This window comes from Trachemys scripta, chromosome 2, assembly GCF_013100865.1.
Source record: "Trachemys scripta elegans isolate TJP31775 chromosome 2, CAS_Tse_1.0, whole genome shotgun sequence".
NCBI classification, from domain to species: Eukaryota; Metazoa; Chordata; order Testudines; family Emydidae; genus Trachemys; species Trachemys scripta.
In genome coordinates, this window is record NC_048299.1 from 17,276,345 (window position 1) to 17,290,819 (window position 14,475).

Below are 14,475 nucleotides of genomic sequence, written 5' to 3' on the forward strand. Positions count from 1 at the left end.
CTGTTTTATAAGATATTTGTAAATCCCCTTCCAAAACTCTAATTCTCACTACTGTACTTTGTATTTTTAGTTACTTCCTCAGCACAGAAGATTTACCAAGACGGCGACACTTATATAGGTATGTTTTTTAGTCCTTTCATAGAGATCATTTTCCAGTTATTCCTCTATGAATGAGGTCATTACAGAAAATGGATTGTGCCCATCATTACTGACATTGTTTATTCTCCGATTGAATCTAAGGAATAAATATGAGCATGTCACCAAGTGGGAAAGGAGTTTGCAACCAAATTCGAAATGCTTGAAATTTGAGCATTTTCTCATTTCATTGCCAGTTAGAAATTGGTCCCATGCTAAAGCAAATGACACATTAATATGGAAACATTTTCAAACAAAATTGTTATGCACTGCAAAAAGTTGCATCATTGCATACATTTGTATTTTTCACAATCATGTTACTGTCTGTATGGAAATCTAACCAAACCACAGAAGTGCTGGTACTTGAAAACAGGCAGAACAAAATTGCTGAACATTTGTGAATGTTTTTCTGCAATTTCATGTGGCTCCAGTATGTTCTCAATGGTGGTGTAATAGGTAAACAATGGTTAGCTTATGTACATGGTATCTATAGTACAGCTAATAAATACATTGCTGTGTGAGAAGGAAAAAGGAGAAAGAATAAAAATTCCATCCTAGAAAATGCTTGTTTCAATTGCCAAGAGGCTTTAGAATCCAGCCTTATTTTTTCTCATGCAAGATTTCTAAGCACTGGAAAATGCAAATTTATTAATTCCACTGGAGGGAGGTGGTATTATCCTCATTTTACAGACGAGGAAACAGAGGCACATACTGACAGTTAAGTTTGTTGTATTCCTCGCTTCTAACATCCTTCCTTCATCCCATCTTGTGGTATTTTGTCCTGCCTTGGAAGCATCCACAATGAAGGGAAGGCGGGCGGGGACAGTGCTAGCTTCATTTGATACGAGATTGTCAGTATATTTACATCCTGCAGTATGATGTAATGTTTTTTTCTCTCAGGCGGGGAAGGGACTACAACAAACTGAATTACCAGTAATTTAATTCTTAAACCTCTGTATTTGCTCACTGCTCTTCACACGGCTTTGTGAGGGGCTAGGCTACTTTCAGCATTTTTTAATTAAATAAATCATGCTGAGTCTGTTTGGGCGTGAATAAAACTCAGTGTGAAAGCTCAGTTCTGGGAGAATTCTTCACAGGAAACAGTGGCATGATTCACATTGCTTCCACCTTGCAGTACCCCACTAGCCTTTAAAGGTGGCTCATGTAGTGAACTGTCAAGGACGGAGCCTTGACTTATGTAATTGTCATAGCCTCATTGAAGTCAATGGAGCTATGACAGTTTATATCCGCTGAGGATCTGGCCCTCAGTTTGTGAATTCTGAGTTAGTGAATCACACTGGGATTCCTCTCATGAAGAAAAGTGTGAGCTGGAGAGAACACAGGAACGGGAGCCAGGGACAGCTGTGTGATGACCCTAGCTCTGCCACTGACTGTTCCTGTGGTCTTCAGCAAGTCACACAGCTGCTCTGCTTCAGTTTTGCTACCCGTGAAATGGAATCATAATCTTGACATGCCTCACAAAGGTGTTCTGAGGATCAGTTAGGTAATGTTTGTAAAGCAATTTGAAGTTGCAAAGTGCTATAGACCTTCTAAGTATTATTTATTATTTGTTAATAAATGGTTATTTAGCCTTTAACCAGCACAGTGCTCTTGAGCACACACACAGGCCAAATTGTATACTTCAAAAACAAAGCCGGCAAAACATGATCTTTTCTTTCTACCTGGATGTTGCGGTTAACACTCCACGACCCACTCTTGGAATGTGAAGGGAGAGGATTGTCTATGAGGTAGCCACTAGCAAGTCAGAAAAACTTCCTCTTAAAGAAAAGATCTCTAGTTCTCCTTTGTCTGCAATAAACATCATCTAGCACAGAAATAATCCCTAGTTTCATGTCTACTCCCTGAATTAAAATGTGTTGTGTTTATATTGAAAGTTCAGTTGCATCCATCATTTTCTGGAAAGCTGTAGCATCTAACATAATCACCTGCCTTGCACAAAAGCCATCAATACCCTTTAATATCTTTTCAATTCTGGCAACTCCCACCCACCCAAAACCCCAACAATTTAGCAAGTTAGAATGCCTAGTCTCTTAGTAATGCTGAACAAGTTATGTTCTTTTTTTCCAGTGCAATGAAGTTTAAAAAATGTTGTTTCAAGATAACTCTCGCTCAATTGACCTTCATGTACATGTATTAACTTTTTCAGTGCAAGCACAAATGGAAACTTCAACAGGCAGTGTCTGTCCTGTGATTTGATTGAAAACTGTACTTATTTCAGTGCGTCATTCAGTCACAACATGGAGTACTTCTTACTGACCTGTGAAGGTAGGTTTATTTTATTATTAAGGATAGATTTTAGAGCAGGCAATAACCAAGCTCAGTATGTACCTTCGAACTGTGACCAGCAGCACAAAGGTCTGTTGCCTTCAAATAATCCGTTTTGCTTGATGATTTAAAAAACACATTTTAAGGGGGGAAAAGTCTTATTCCTAACTGAGGACAATGGTTCTCTCTAATTCAGGCTTTAGCGATTTTCTTGTTCCATGGTAGTGTGTTATATTGTGACATAATGAATTTAGCGACTGTGGGTAAAATTTCCAGAAGTGCCTAAATCCCATTTTCTAAAGTAACTTGGGCACTTAAGAGCCTAAATTCCTTTGATTTTCAATAGATTTAGGCTCCTGATTTCAATGGTAGTTAGGCACCTAACCTGCTTAAGAGCTTTCAAAAAGCCTCTCTGCATCTTTATGCCCCTAATTACCTTTGAAAATCTGGCCTTAAATACTCAAGTTACTTTTAAAAATGGGGCTTAGGCTACTACATCACTTATGTGCTTTTGAAATTTTACCTAGCATGTCCATGTTTTAACACCAGACTTTTGAGTATTATTATCAAACATGGGTGTATATATAGCACTACAGTTGTGTATGGGGGATTTTCGTGGTGAGTAAAGACAGTACACAAAACAGGATGCTGTGGGAGGTAACTAAAGGAAGAGGCTTGGGGTATGGAGTTGCCTCGTGGTACAGTAGTTGCACTGAACAAGTTTATTTTATTTTGAAAGATTCTTCCAGTTTCAAATTCCCTGTACTTAAAATGAGAATATACCTGAACCAATAATATCAACACAGAGGTAACTTTAACTGTCACTACTGGTCCTAGTTTTCTGTCCTTTTTAGATAATTATATTTTTAAAGAAAATTGTTATCTGAGGGATTGTGGGAAAAGATGGGGAGGAGGGATTTGAAGAAGTGGGGAGGTTGATTGGCCTACAGAAACGGAGCGTTGAAGGGTAGATTGGGAGAAGTGTGTCCCAGTCATGTTTGACTTTAATAATGTTCCGTGTACTCAATACCGTTGAATTATCTTTTTAAAGACATATTAGGAATAAATGCAGAACTCTGTAACTTTCTAATGCAGTCACCACTTAGTTCTACCAAATTACATATAAACATAGGCCCAGATTGCAGGGCCCTTACTCACCTTGGTGAGCAATTACTCACACCAGTAATCCCACTGAAGTGAATGGGGCTGCTCAATTGTGTAAGTGCTCACCAAAATGAGGAAGGACTTCACGATCTGGCTCCCACTTTTTATTGTGGTTGCAGAGTAAAAAGGGTTCTTAATTCTGAGGAGTTTGTAATCCTATAGTAAACATGCAAGGACTAAGGGCCTGCTTTGCAAAACCTCAGGCACCAGTGACCATCATGGTACAGTCAGTGTGTGTGTGTGTGTGTGTGTGTAAATATCCAGTTTGTGCGCACAGTCATGATGTAATTGTCCAAGTGCAGTTAGGTACCTTTTTTTTTTTTTTAATGTCAGCAAACTCTCAGTCAGGATGTGAATTGCTCCTTGTCTGACTGTAAAGCACTTCTTGTGAGCCAAGAATTGTCATGTTATAATCAACTCCAAGGACAAAGAAGAAGTATTAAGGATGCTACATGAGGAGATAACCAGAAGCAATGTGATGAAACTGAGAAAGGGAATAGTTAGAGTGAATATCAGGCAGAACTTCCTGAGAGATATGTAAGGCTGTGGAGTATTCTACCCAGGGAAGTGGTATAGGCCCCATCATTTGGGACATTTGTTATAGGAGACTAGATAAAACATTAGAAAATGCCTTGTAGGGAACATCTCCACACTATCGGTGTGGTCAACTAAGTGGCCACAGGGATAATTTCCACTTGTAATTTCTGTGAATCTATAACAATGGAAGATGTTTACACTGGAGTATAATTGACTGGAAAACGTAGAGTAGTACAGTAAATATTATCATGTTGATCAGGTTTGTCTTTTGACAAGGAAAGCTGTGGACATTTTTTTTAAAGTGTCAGTTTCAAGACAGGCTGTCAGTAATTGCTGATAACATTGCCCATTTCCCCTTTTTATAGAGGATAAATGTTTTAATACAATTAGAAGCACATGTGAATAACAAGATTATGGTTCTTATCCACCCCTAAGTGTTGATAAGTTCCTACTGCATTATAGCCAATCTACAATAAGGTGCTGTAATTCTTTGAGAGATGCATATAATTTATTAGAATATACGTCCCTACAGTAATAAATTACCCAGGTACAAAAGATAATCACTTTCAACTAAACAGCTCTGGACCAGCTCCACAGCTGGTGCAAGTCATCATAACTTTATTTACTTTGATGGAGTTGTGCTGATTGACACCCACTGAGGAGTTGTCCCTCTGTGTTCTAATTGTACAGTACGATGTTCTCAAAATGTAATCTCAGTTTAAATGCAAAAGTCAACCCACCCTTAACTATGGCATCACTACTGACATCTCCATAATGAGACAGACTGGGAAAATATATGCATATAAGAAAAGACGGGGTCCTGATGTGGCTTTCCCATACATCGGTTTTAGATCAATGTCACTCCACTGACATCAGTGGAGTTATTCCTGATTCACACTATTGGAAGTGAAAGGCGTATCAGGCCCTTTATTTTCAACCAGCGTACAAGGAAAACATTGTTTTGCAGCAGGTATGGGCAAAATATCAACAATGAGGCTTTGAGCTGTCTAACATATGCTGAATATGTGGAGGCATTTCATAATTTAAGCTTTTTCTTTTGCAGTGTATCCATCTTCATTACACTTCATATTAAGTGGCACAGAGAGACCATGGTGGTCTTTATTTGCCTTTCACTCACAGTGGTGAAAATTGAAAGTAACTCCCACAGAAGTCAGTGGAACAACACTAGTGTAAAACTGGTGTAAGTTAGAGGAGAATAAAGCCCCTTCTGTTTTATGAGTTGGAATAATATGAGAATTCTTTTTTCATGGTTCTTCGTCATGCTTAGCATGAATGTGGCCTCGCTTAGGTACCCAAAATGTTTTTTTATTGCTGCTGGATAGCTCAGACCCAGGGGTTTTGGAAGGAACTTCCTCATAAGTAAGTAGCCATATCTCCCTGTGTGACCACATATAAACATAGCCCACGCAGACATAAAACTACTTCAATGAGCATGTTGGAGGAGCACTGCCTTTCCCCTAGTAGAGAGCTTTGAGGTTGACTCTGCAGCCAGCCACTTTTGAAGAAGAATGCAAACATTTTTCTAATGTCTTTGCCTGTCTACGCTTTCCATGCTCCAGACATTTCCATGTTCCAGTTCTCTAGATTACACTAGTCACAATATGTTGCACTTGTCCGTGACTAGTGATCAGTTGCTCTGTTGTTCCTTTGCACTACAGTGCAAGGGCCATTAAAAGTCCGGTCGGTGGCATGCGGGGCTAAGGCAGGCTCCCTGCCTGCCCTGACTCCGCACAGCTCCCGGAAGTAGCTGGCATGTCCTTGCAGCCCCTGGGCACAGGGGCAATAAGGGGGGCTCCGTGCACTGCCCCCTCCCCCAGTGCTGGCTCTGCAGCTCCCATTGGCCGGGAACCACGGCCAATGGGAGCTGCGGAGGCAGCACCTGCAGGTGTGGGCAGCGCACAGAGCCCCCTGGCCCCAGCACCTAGGAGCCGGACATGCCGACTGCTTTGGGGAGTTGCGCACAGCCAGGGCAGGAAGACCCTGCCTTAGCCCCGCTGCTCCACCAACTGGGAGCCGCCTGAGGTAAGCGCTGCCCAGCTGGAGCCCACACCCCAAACCACCTCCCACACCCAAACCCTCTGCCCCAGGTTGGAACCCTTTTCCAGAGCCCGTATCCTGCACCTCCAGCCCCCTGCCACAACCAAAGTCCCTCCCAGAGCCCACACCCCCTCCTGCACCCAAATCCCCACCCCAGGTCGGAACACCCTCCCGCATTCACAGAGCCCGCACCCCCTCCCACACCTCAATCCCTGGTCTGAGCCCCCTCCCACACCCAAACTCCTTCCTGGAGCCCACACCCTGCACCCTCACCCACACCCCAACCACCCGCCCCAGCTCTGAGCCCCTCTTGCACCCCAAACCCCTCATCCCCAGCTCCACCCCCAAGCTTCCAGCCAGAGCCCACACCCTCCCCTGCATCCCATTCCCTACCCCAGCCCTGTGCCTGCTCCCACACTCTGAACTTCTTGGCTCCAGGCCAGAGCCTCCTCCTCCACCTCAAATCCCTTATCCCCAGCCCCAACCTAGAGCCTGCACCCACAACCAGAGCCCTCACCCCCTCCTGCACCCCAACTCCCTTCCCCAGCCCAGAACCTCTGCCCGCACCCTGAACGCCTCATTTCTGGCCCCACCCCAGAGCCTGCACCCCCAGCCGGAACCCTCACCCCCTCCCGCACCCCAAACTCCTGCTCCAGCCTAGTGAAACTGAGTGAGGGTGGGGGAGAGCAAGCAATGGGGGGGGGGATGGAGTGAGTAGGGGCGGGGCCTCAGAGATGGGTTGGAGAAGGGGCAGGGCCTTGGGGCAGGGGGCAGGGCAAGGGTGTTCGGTTTTGTGCGATTAGAAAGATGGCAGCCCTAGTTCTCCTGTTGGAATAGGTAATCCACCTCCCCGAGAGGTGGTAGCTATGTTGACAGAAGAATTCTTCCATCAGCCTAGTACTGTCTACACAGAGACTTAGATTGGCTTGACAGCGCCGTTCCTGGGATGTGGATTTTTCACACCTCCGACTGCCATAGTTAAACTGGCCTAATTTTCTAGTGTAGACCAGGCCTCAGTGACACTCTCTGACCTCTGAAATGTAAAACACAAATAGTATGGATGAGGGGGAGGGGTTAAATTGCATTTAAATTGCTCATTGTGGTGATGGTATTTTCTCCCCTAGAATGTGCTGTGAAAACTCAACAGTTGTATAAGCAGGGGAAAGTGCTTGTGTACAATGAAGAAAATGAAAGGCATAAAAATGACAAGACTTGGCTAAAGAAAGCAAGTTATTTTTGGTCTCTGTAATGGGCTCTATGCTGCAAGGTGCTGAGCCGTCTGACCCCAATCCAGGAGAGCACTTAAGCACATGCTTTACTTTACTCTCATGAATAGTCCCATGCACCTTGCAGCATCAAGCCCTATCAAAGGATATCCCTGTAGCCGCACTCCCTGCCACTAGTCAAAGGATCCTTCCCTCACTCATTACCTTAACCTAATGGCATTGCCAAAGGACCAATGTAATTAAGATTGTGCATGATGCTGGGAGGGAGGGAGGGATGCACACCCTGTTTTGGTTGCATAGCAAATTGTATACTTCTCCATCAATTTACATCAACAGGCTTGATTCTGGTGTCTTCTCTCTGACAAAAATCCCTTTGAAGGCAATGGGATGTTGCCAAAGTAAGGACAGTGGGGTCCAGCCCAGTACATTTTGGGAGGCAGGATCTTCCCCACAAAAGGTTAATGTTTGATATTCCAGAAACAAGATTAATTGTGAGGGAGACCTGTGGTGCACACATATATTATTGCCAATTAATACATGATCAAAATGATATGGATGCATGCAGTTCATGAAACACTTAGCAGCCCTCAAATCAAAGCACTCCATAATCATACATTATCACGAAGGAATTAAATAATTTATTTAAGGATGACACAAAGAAAATTGATAGATAGACAGAAGGGTGGGGAAACTAAATGCAGGAGAAGCGAAAGCTATTGTATTTTGCTCAGAAATGTCTCTGTGGTTGGTAATCACTCCTTAGCCACTGGAGTACAAAATATCCTATTATTTATTAAGAGTACAATCAGTTGATAGGAAAAAAAAAGTCATCTTGCCTTAGGAGAGACACAATACCACCTCACCGTGAGCTAAATAATGGACCGCTTTATCTGCCTCCATTGGATACCAAATCCATTCTCCTTTCACAGCACTAATATGTTTGTCTGGAATATTTGCCATTAAGTGTGATCTGTTCCAGCTCTTTTGGAAGACACATCTCATATGTCAAGTATCAGAGGGGTAGCCGTGTTAGTCTGAATCTGTAAAAAGCAACAGAGGGTCCTGTGGCACCTTTGAGACTAACAGAAGTACTGGGAGCATAAGCTTTCATGGGTAAGAACCTCACTTCTTCAGATGCAAGTGTCTCATACCACATCTCATATGGTTTCTCTGCTCTCCAACATCTCCTGTGTTGGTATGCATGAGGGGTAGTTCTTACAGACAGTGCAATGAGAGTGCAGGGAAGAGATGTCAAGAGAAGGAAGACTTGTAGCCAAAAAAAAAAAACCCTCTATCTTCTGATTCAGATGTCATCTGTGCCAACACAGCTGTCACTAAATAGCCTTGGCCTTGTTGCTGTAGGTCAGGAATCACACATGAGCAGTGATATCATTCCCTCTCTTCTTGGCAAATAAATGTTGCAGATGTAGGACCAGATGCTCAGATCCAACCAAGCTGTGCTTGACACAGGAGCTCAAGGGTTGTGGGAAGCCAGGATACAGCTGGGTGCAAGTGCACTCCAGCTAATACCTGCCTTTCCTAGCCATGTCCCCTACTCCAGTGGCGAGGATGGGGTAGCATTGAAGCCACAGTGGTGACCCCACAATGCTGGAGGATGCCTCTAGACATGAGGAATCCTACTGTGGGGGCAGTAAAGCTGGTATTAGAGCTCCTTTGTACTGCCAGATCACACCAATGAACCAGACCCATAAAGCAGAGAACAGGAGATATAGAAGCAGAGGACAGGGAACGCATTGCAACATATGGGACTCCCTGGAGAGAGTGATTGATACCAGTGTAGAAGCAGCACTCTCAAAATTAATGATAGCCTACATCAAATTCCAAATGACCTTGTCTTAATTGGTCATGACACTGAGGCATCTGGTACTATGTTCATCATCATAGCTAGATTATTATAGTTATTTAATATTTATATCGTGGTGTGCCCTGGATCCCCAGTCAGAATCGGAGCCTCATTGTGCTAGATGTCAAACGCACCCAAAGGCAGGATCTCTGCCTTCAAGGGTTTATAATTTCAGTTCTCATACCTGCACGTTTATACATGTTTGCTATTCTGTTCAGGATCTTATACGATGCCAGGGAATGCACGGTGGTATCTAAGCATCTATCGGAGTTCAGTGGAGCTACACATATGCCTAAACTTACTTGTGTATGTGTTTGCAGGATGGAGGTCTAAGAAGGCAAGTACATATATAGGGCCATGGGGAGGCCCTATATATAGTCAAATACTGCAAGGGACTGGGGCGTAGGCAGTTTTGCCTAGCAATCACAGCTGGGTTGGGGTCCATATGTGAAGAACGGTAGTTGGTGAGCAGGGGTTGGAAGAATCACTAGAGCCAGGTTCAATAAGCAAGAGTCAGGCCAGGGTTGGAGGCCAGAGATCAGAAGACAAGGTGAAGTCTCGAGTCACATCAGGCCAGAAGTCTGTATGGTTGCCTAGACAACATCCTGGGCCTCCTGCCAGGGTTAAATTGTGTGCTTGGCCAATCAGAGGGGTGCAGGGTATTAGCACTCTGAGTCCTTTGGGCGTTACCTCCTGCAGTGCCTACTCTCCACAGTTCTCCCTTGCTGCAGTGTTGTGTGGCACTGTGGGGCTATCAGCTGTGCTAGGCCCTGCAGATGTGAGTTCTAGTCCACCGGGCCTTACAAATCCATACAAGTTTCATGTGCATTTGCCATTTTTAAAAAGGTATAACTAAAATAAATGCAAACTATCCCCTTCAACTCCCTGGAGCCACCCTCAATTAGGTGATTAATGCCAGAAACCATAGGAGAGGCTACCCACGTCATCCATGCCGAAGTGGCAAAAGACACGTTCAAGAGTAACAGTAAAACCTGGGGGTATATCTATGATTGAATGCAGGTTATTGCTATAATGAGTGAAGATAGTAGAGTAAGTAATTGGGAACCTTTACAGGAGCCACTTTGGTATGACAAATGTTAGACAGAGCAGGGAAAGCATAAGACTAATGAGTACCTGTTCAGAACATATAGAAGTTATTGTTTAAACCCTATACAGAATATTTGCCATTTTATGTTTATTAGAATAAAATCTATGTGCTACAAGCTTAACGTTTACAGAGTCTCCCTGTAGCTATAAACACTTAAGCTCTTTCAACTGTTTCCTGAGGACTTAATTTATCTTCTTACCTCCCTGTAGGAAGTGCCTAATATGTCATATTTTTAAGGAGCATGCAAACATCTGGAAAGTGGAGCACATAAGTGCAATAGATACTTGCTGTCTCCATTTTTCAAGTTTATGTCTAAGCATTTGAAAAATGTCTTCGTTATTCTGCATTTATTTTATTTTCTAGGCCATTGTTGGAGTCGTCAAAAGCTTTCACTACCAAGTTGTGCTGACTCAGCTGTTTCAGAACATCCCAATTCCTAGGGCCCAGACATAGTCGAGTTTTAGCCATGCTGTAACTCAGCGATGTCCAGACCACGTTTTAGCAAGGTTGGGCTTACCTGTGTGGACAGGTCCAAAACCATGCTGTGGAATCATTTGATTACATCCCTAAGCTTTACAACATGTAACATTGGGTTACAACATGGTTAGTTCCTGTTTACATATGTACTGTAAGACCAAGCTGTATTATAACAAGGTTGGAGCACTATCATGTAATGACATGATCCCTTGACATGATACATTTTGCATATAGATGAGCCAAAGGGACATTATTAATCATGCTGTGAAGTCAATTATGTGTTCTGAGGGCAACTTCAGCAAGATATGTCAGCTTTGCGTTTACACTTGTAAGGACCTTTGTGTCCAGGGATCGGAACTTTGGTAGCTACAATCATGTTTAAATACAGTTGTTGGTAGCTGGGTTCTAGCATGGTTTCTCACAACAATGTGGACAGAGAATTTTTACTAAGAACTGTACTAGGCAACCTCCCTAGCGAAAGGGGCTTAAGAAGAAGTTGGACTCGGTCAGGAAAGTGGACAAGTTAGTTGATTATTGTGTCAGCATATGCTGCTAACTGACCGTGCCATATTCTATGAGATGAACCTAGATAGGATTCTGGTAGGCGTTAATGTTGTTTGTATGCATTAGGATCAGAATATGGCACTGCGTAGTCCAGAGGCTTAAAAGACCAGTGATGGTCCAAGGATATGTGTGATTAGACACAAAATTCACACCATTGCTTGTATTGTTATATATTCTTTGCCAGATGACATTACTGAAAATCAGCTGGCTTCAACTTTCATTTATATTGACCATTAATATCACATTAAATTGTGTACGTATTTTCAATAAGTATGCACATTAATATAGGGCCCTACCAAATTCATGGTCCATTTTGGTTAATTTCACGGTCATAGGATTTAAAAAATCTTAAATTTCATGATATCAGCTACTGTATTTAAATCTGAAATTTCATGGTGTTGTAATTGTAGGTGTCCTGGCCCAAAAAGGGGTTGGGGGCAGGGGGGTCACAACATTATTGTAGGGGTGGCCATGGTATTGCCACCCTTACTTTTGCACGGCTACTGGCAGCAGCACTGCCTTCAGAGCTGGGCTGGTGGAGAGCAGCGGCTGCTGGCCGGGTGCCCAGCTCTGAAGGCAGCACCGCTACCAGCAGCAGTACAGAAGTAAGGTTGGCATGGTATGGTATGGCCTTATTTCTGTGCTGCCTTCCGAGCTGGACACCTGGCTAACAGCCGCCACTCTCTGGCCACCCAGCGCTAAAGGCAGAGCAGAAGTAAGGGTGGCAATACCATGACCCCCCTACAATAACCTTCTGATCCTCCTCCCCCCCACACACAGCTCCCTTTTGGGTCAGGACCCCCAGTTTGAGAAACCCTGGTCTCCCCTGTGAAACCTGTATAGTACATGGTAAAAATACATAAAAGACCAAAAACACGTCATGGACCATGAATTTGGCAGGGCCCTATTAATAAGGGATTCAATGTTGCTTGAGTTAGTACCCCAGGATTTGCTCAAATACTACAAAGGTAATTTTCCCCACAGTTTAAGATTTTGCCCTTTTTAGGTGTCAGTGTTTTGCTATCTCTCTATTTAGCAGTTACAGTTTCAGATTTAAGTTAACCAGGCTTGCATGTATTACTAATAAATGATAAATTAAAACCAATAAAGCATTTGGATTTATTGATGAATTTTACTGTAACTAAGCAACATTTTAGGTTAAGCTCCTTTTTCTGGATTGAAGCAGATACACCTTATCAGCACATCTTATAATGCTGGGTTTTGCAAGCTTTCTTCCGGAAAGCCAAGTAAACCTCTGAATAATCTGGTTTTTAATATTCAAGTATCTACTCAGAAAAAATATATTAGTTTTAGTGAGTTGCCATCCAGCAAACTCTGATCTGTAAGATTGTAACAAAAAGTTGCTCAGATGCTTTATCCTGCAACGGTCCCATATGAAGTGCTGAGTTCCTTGTTCCCCTTTAATAGGGTTACCATATTTTAATGCTCCAAAAAGAGGACACTCCACGGGGCCGGGGCCCCGGCCCCGCCCCAACTCCGCCCCGCCCCAACTCCAACCCCTCCCCTGAACGCTCCAACCCCCTGCTCCTCCCCCTCCCCTGCTTCCTGCGAATCAAATGTTCGCAGGAAGCCTGAAACAGGCAGGCAGGCAGGCAGTAGGTAAGCTGGGGTGGCGGGGGGGGCGCGAGGAGGCACGGCCCAGTCCGGCCCCCCCGGCCGAGTGGCTCCCTCCGGCGTCCGGCCCTGGCCAAGAGGCTCTGGCCCCGGCGTCTCAGGCCCTGGGGCGCCCGTCCCGGCCCCGGTGACTCCAGCTCGGCTCGGGCCCCAGGGCACCAGCCCTGGCCCCAGTCAAGCGGCGCCGGCCGGCGGCCGAGCACCCCCAGCCCCGGTCCCAGCGGCTCCGGCTCGGCTCGGCTCCTATTTTCCCGGACATGTCCGGCTTTTTTGAATTTCCTCCCGGACGGGGATTTGAGGACCAAAAAGCCGGACATGTCTGGGAAAATCCGGACGTATGGTAACCCTGCCTTTAACCACTGGAACAATTTATCAAGGATCATGGTGGAGTCTCCATCATTGACCATTTTTAATTCCGATTGGATGTTTTTTTCCTAGAAGCTGTGCTCTAGGAATTGTTTGGGGGGGAGATCTAGACCTTGTTACACAGGAGGTCAGACCAGATGATCACAGTGGTCCCTTCTGATCTTGGAATCTATAAATCTTTAAAGATTCTCTACATCTTATTGTCAGGCACTTATTCTTTGACCTTGGGCCATTCACTTCACCTTTTGCTTCAGTTTCCCCATCTTTAGCACCGGGATAATGTTTAGCTATATGTGTCATAGGGATGTTGTGAGGATTAGTTAGTATTTGTAATTCACTTTGAACATCGAAAGTTCTGTGTAAATGCTAAATATTATGATATAATTCCTCTGTATTTCTCTGCATTGTGGATTACCAAGATACAAGTGTGTAGATGGAAGCTTCCTCCTTTGTAAAATGAATACTATCATACCTTTTCATTTTGCTTTGCAACATTAACTCTCCAACCCTCTCAACATCTGGGTGAAGTAGGTAAGTACTGTAACACCCATTTTACAAACTGGGAAACTGAGGGTATGTCTACACTACCTGCCGGATTGTCGGGCAGCGATCCATCCAGCGGGGATCGATTTATTGGTCTGGTCTAGTCTAGACACAATAAATGGATCCCCAAGTGCTCTCCTGTACTCCACCGCCGCGAGAGACGCAGGCAGAGTCGACGGGGGAGTGGCAGCAGTCGACTCACCCCAGTGAAGACACCACGGTAAGTCGATCTAAGTACGTCGACTTCAGCTACGTTACTCACGTAGCTGAAGTTGCGTAACTTAGATCGATCCCCCCAGTGTAGACCAGGCCTGAGACACAGAACGAGTAAGTGACTTGTACATGGCTAAACACTGAGTCGACTGTCCTGACCCCATTGCCTTGCTCTGATTACTAGACAGCACTCCAAGGAAGATGCGCATTGACGTTCTAGATCTGATCAGTTATGTGTCAAGCTCAGTAGCCTGTCACCAGTAGTGGAAGGTGCCTAATTACCAGCTTCAACATTCTTG

General features: G+C 44.2%; 1 protein-coding gene across 5 annotated transcripts in view; it reads left to right on the plus strand.

Annotated features, from left to right (window-relative positions):
- Nucleotides 1-14,475, plus strand: part of DPP6 (dipeptidyl peptidase like 6) — a 784,761-nt gene that overhangs the window by 727,739 nt on the left and 42,547 nt on the right. For all 5 annotated transcript variants that reach the window (XM_034759984.1, XM_034759986.1, XM_034759987.1 and 2 more), the window contains 2 exons: nt 71-118; nt 2,303-2,421. In XM_034759984.1, the coding sequence (XP_034615875.1) occupies nt 71-118; nt 2,303-2,421 (167 nt within the window). The remainder of the gene's footprint in view (nt 1-70; nt 119-2,302; nt 2,422-14,475) is intronic.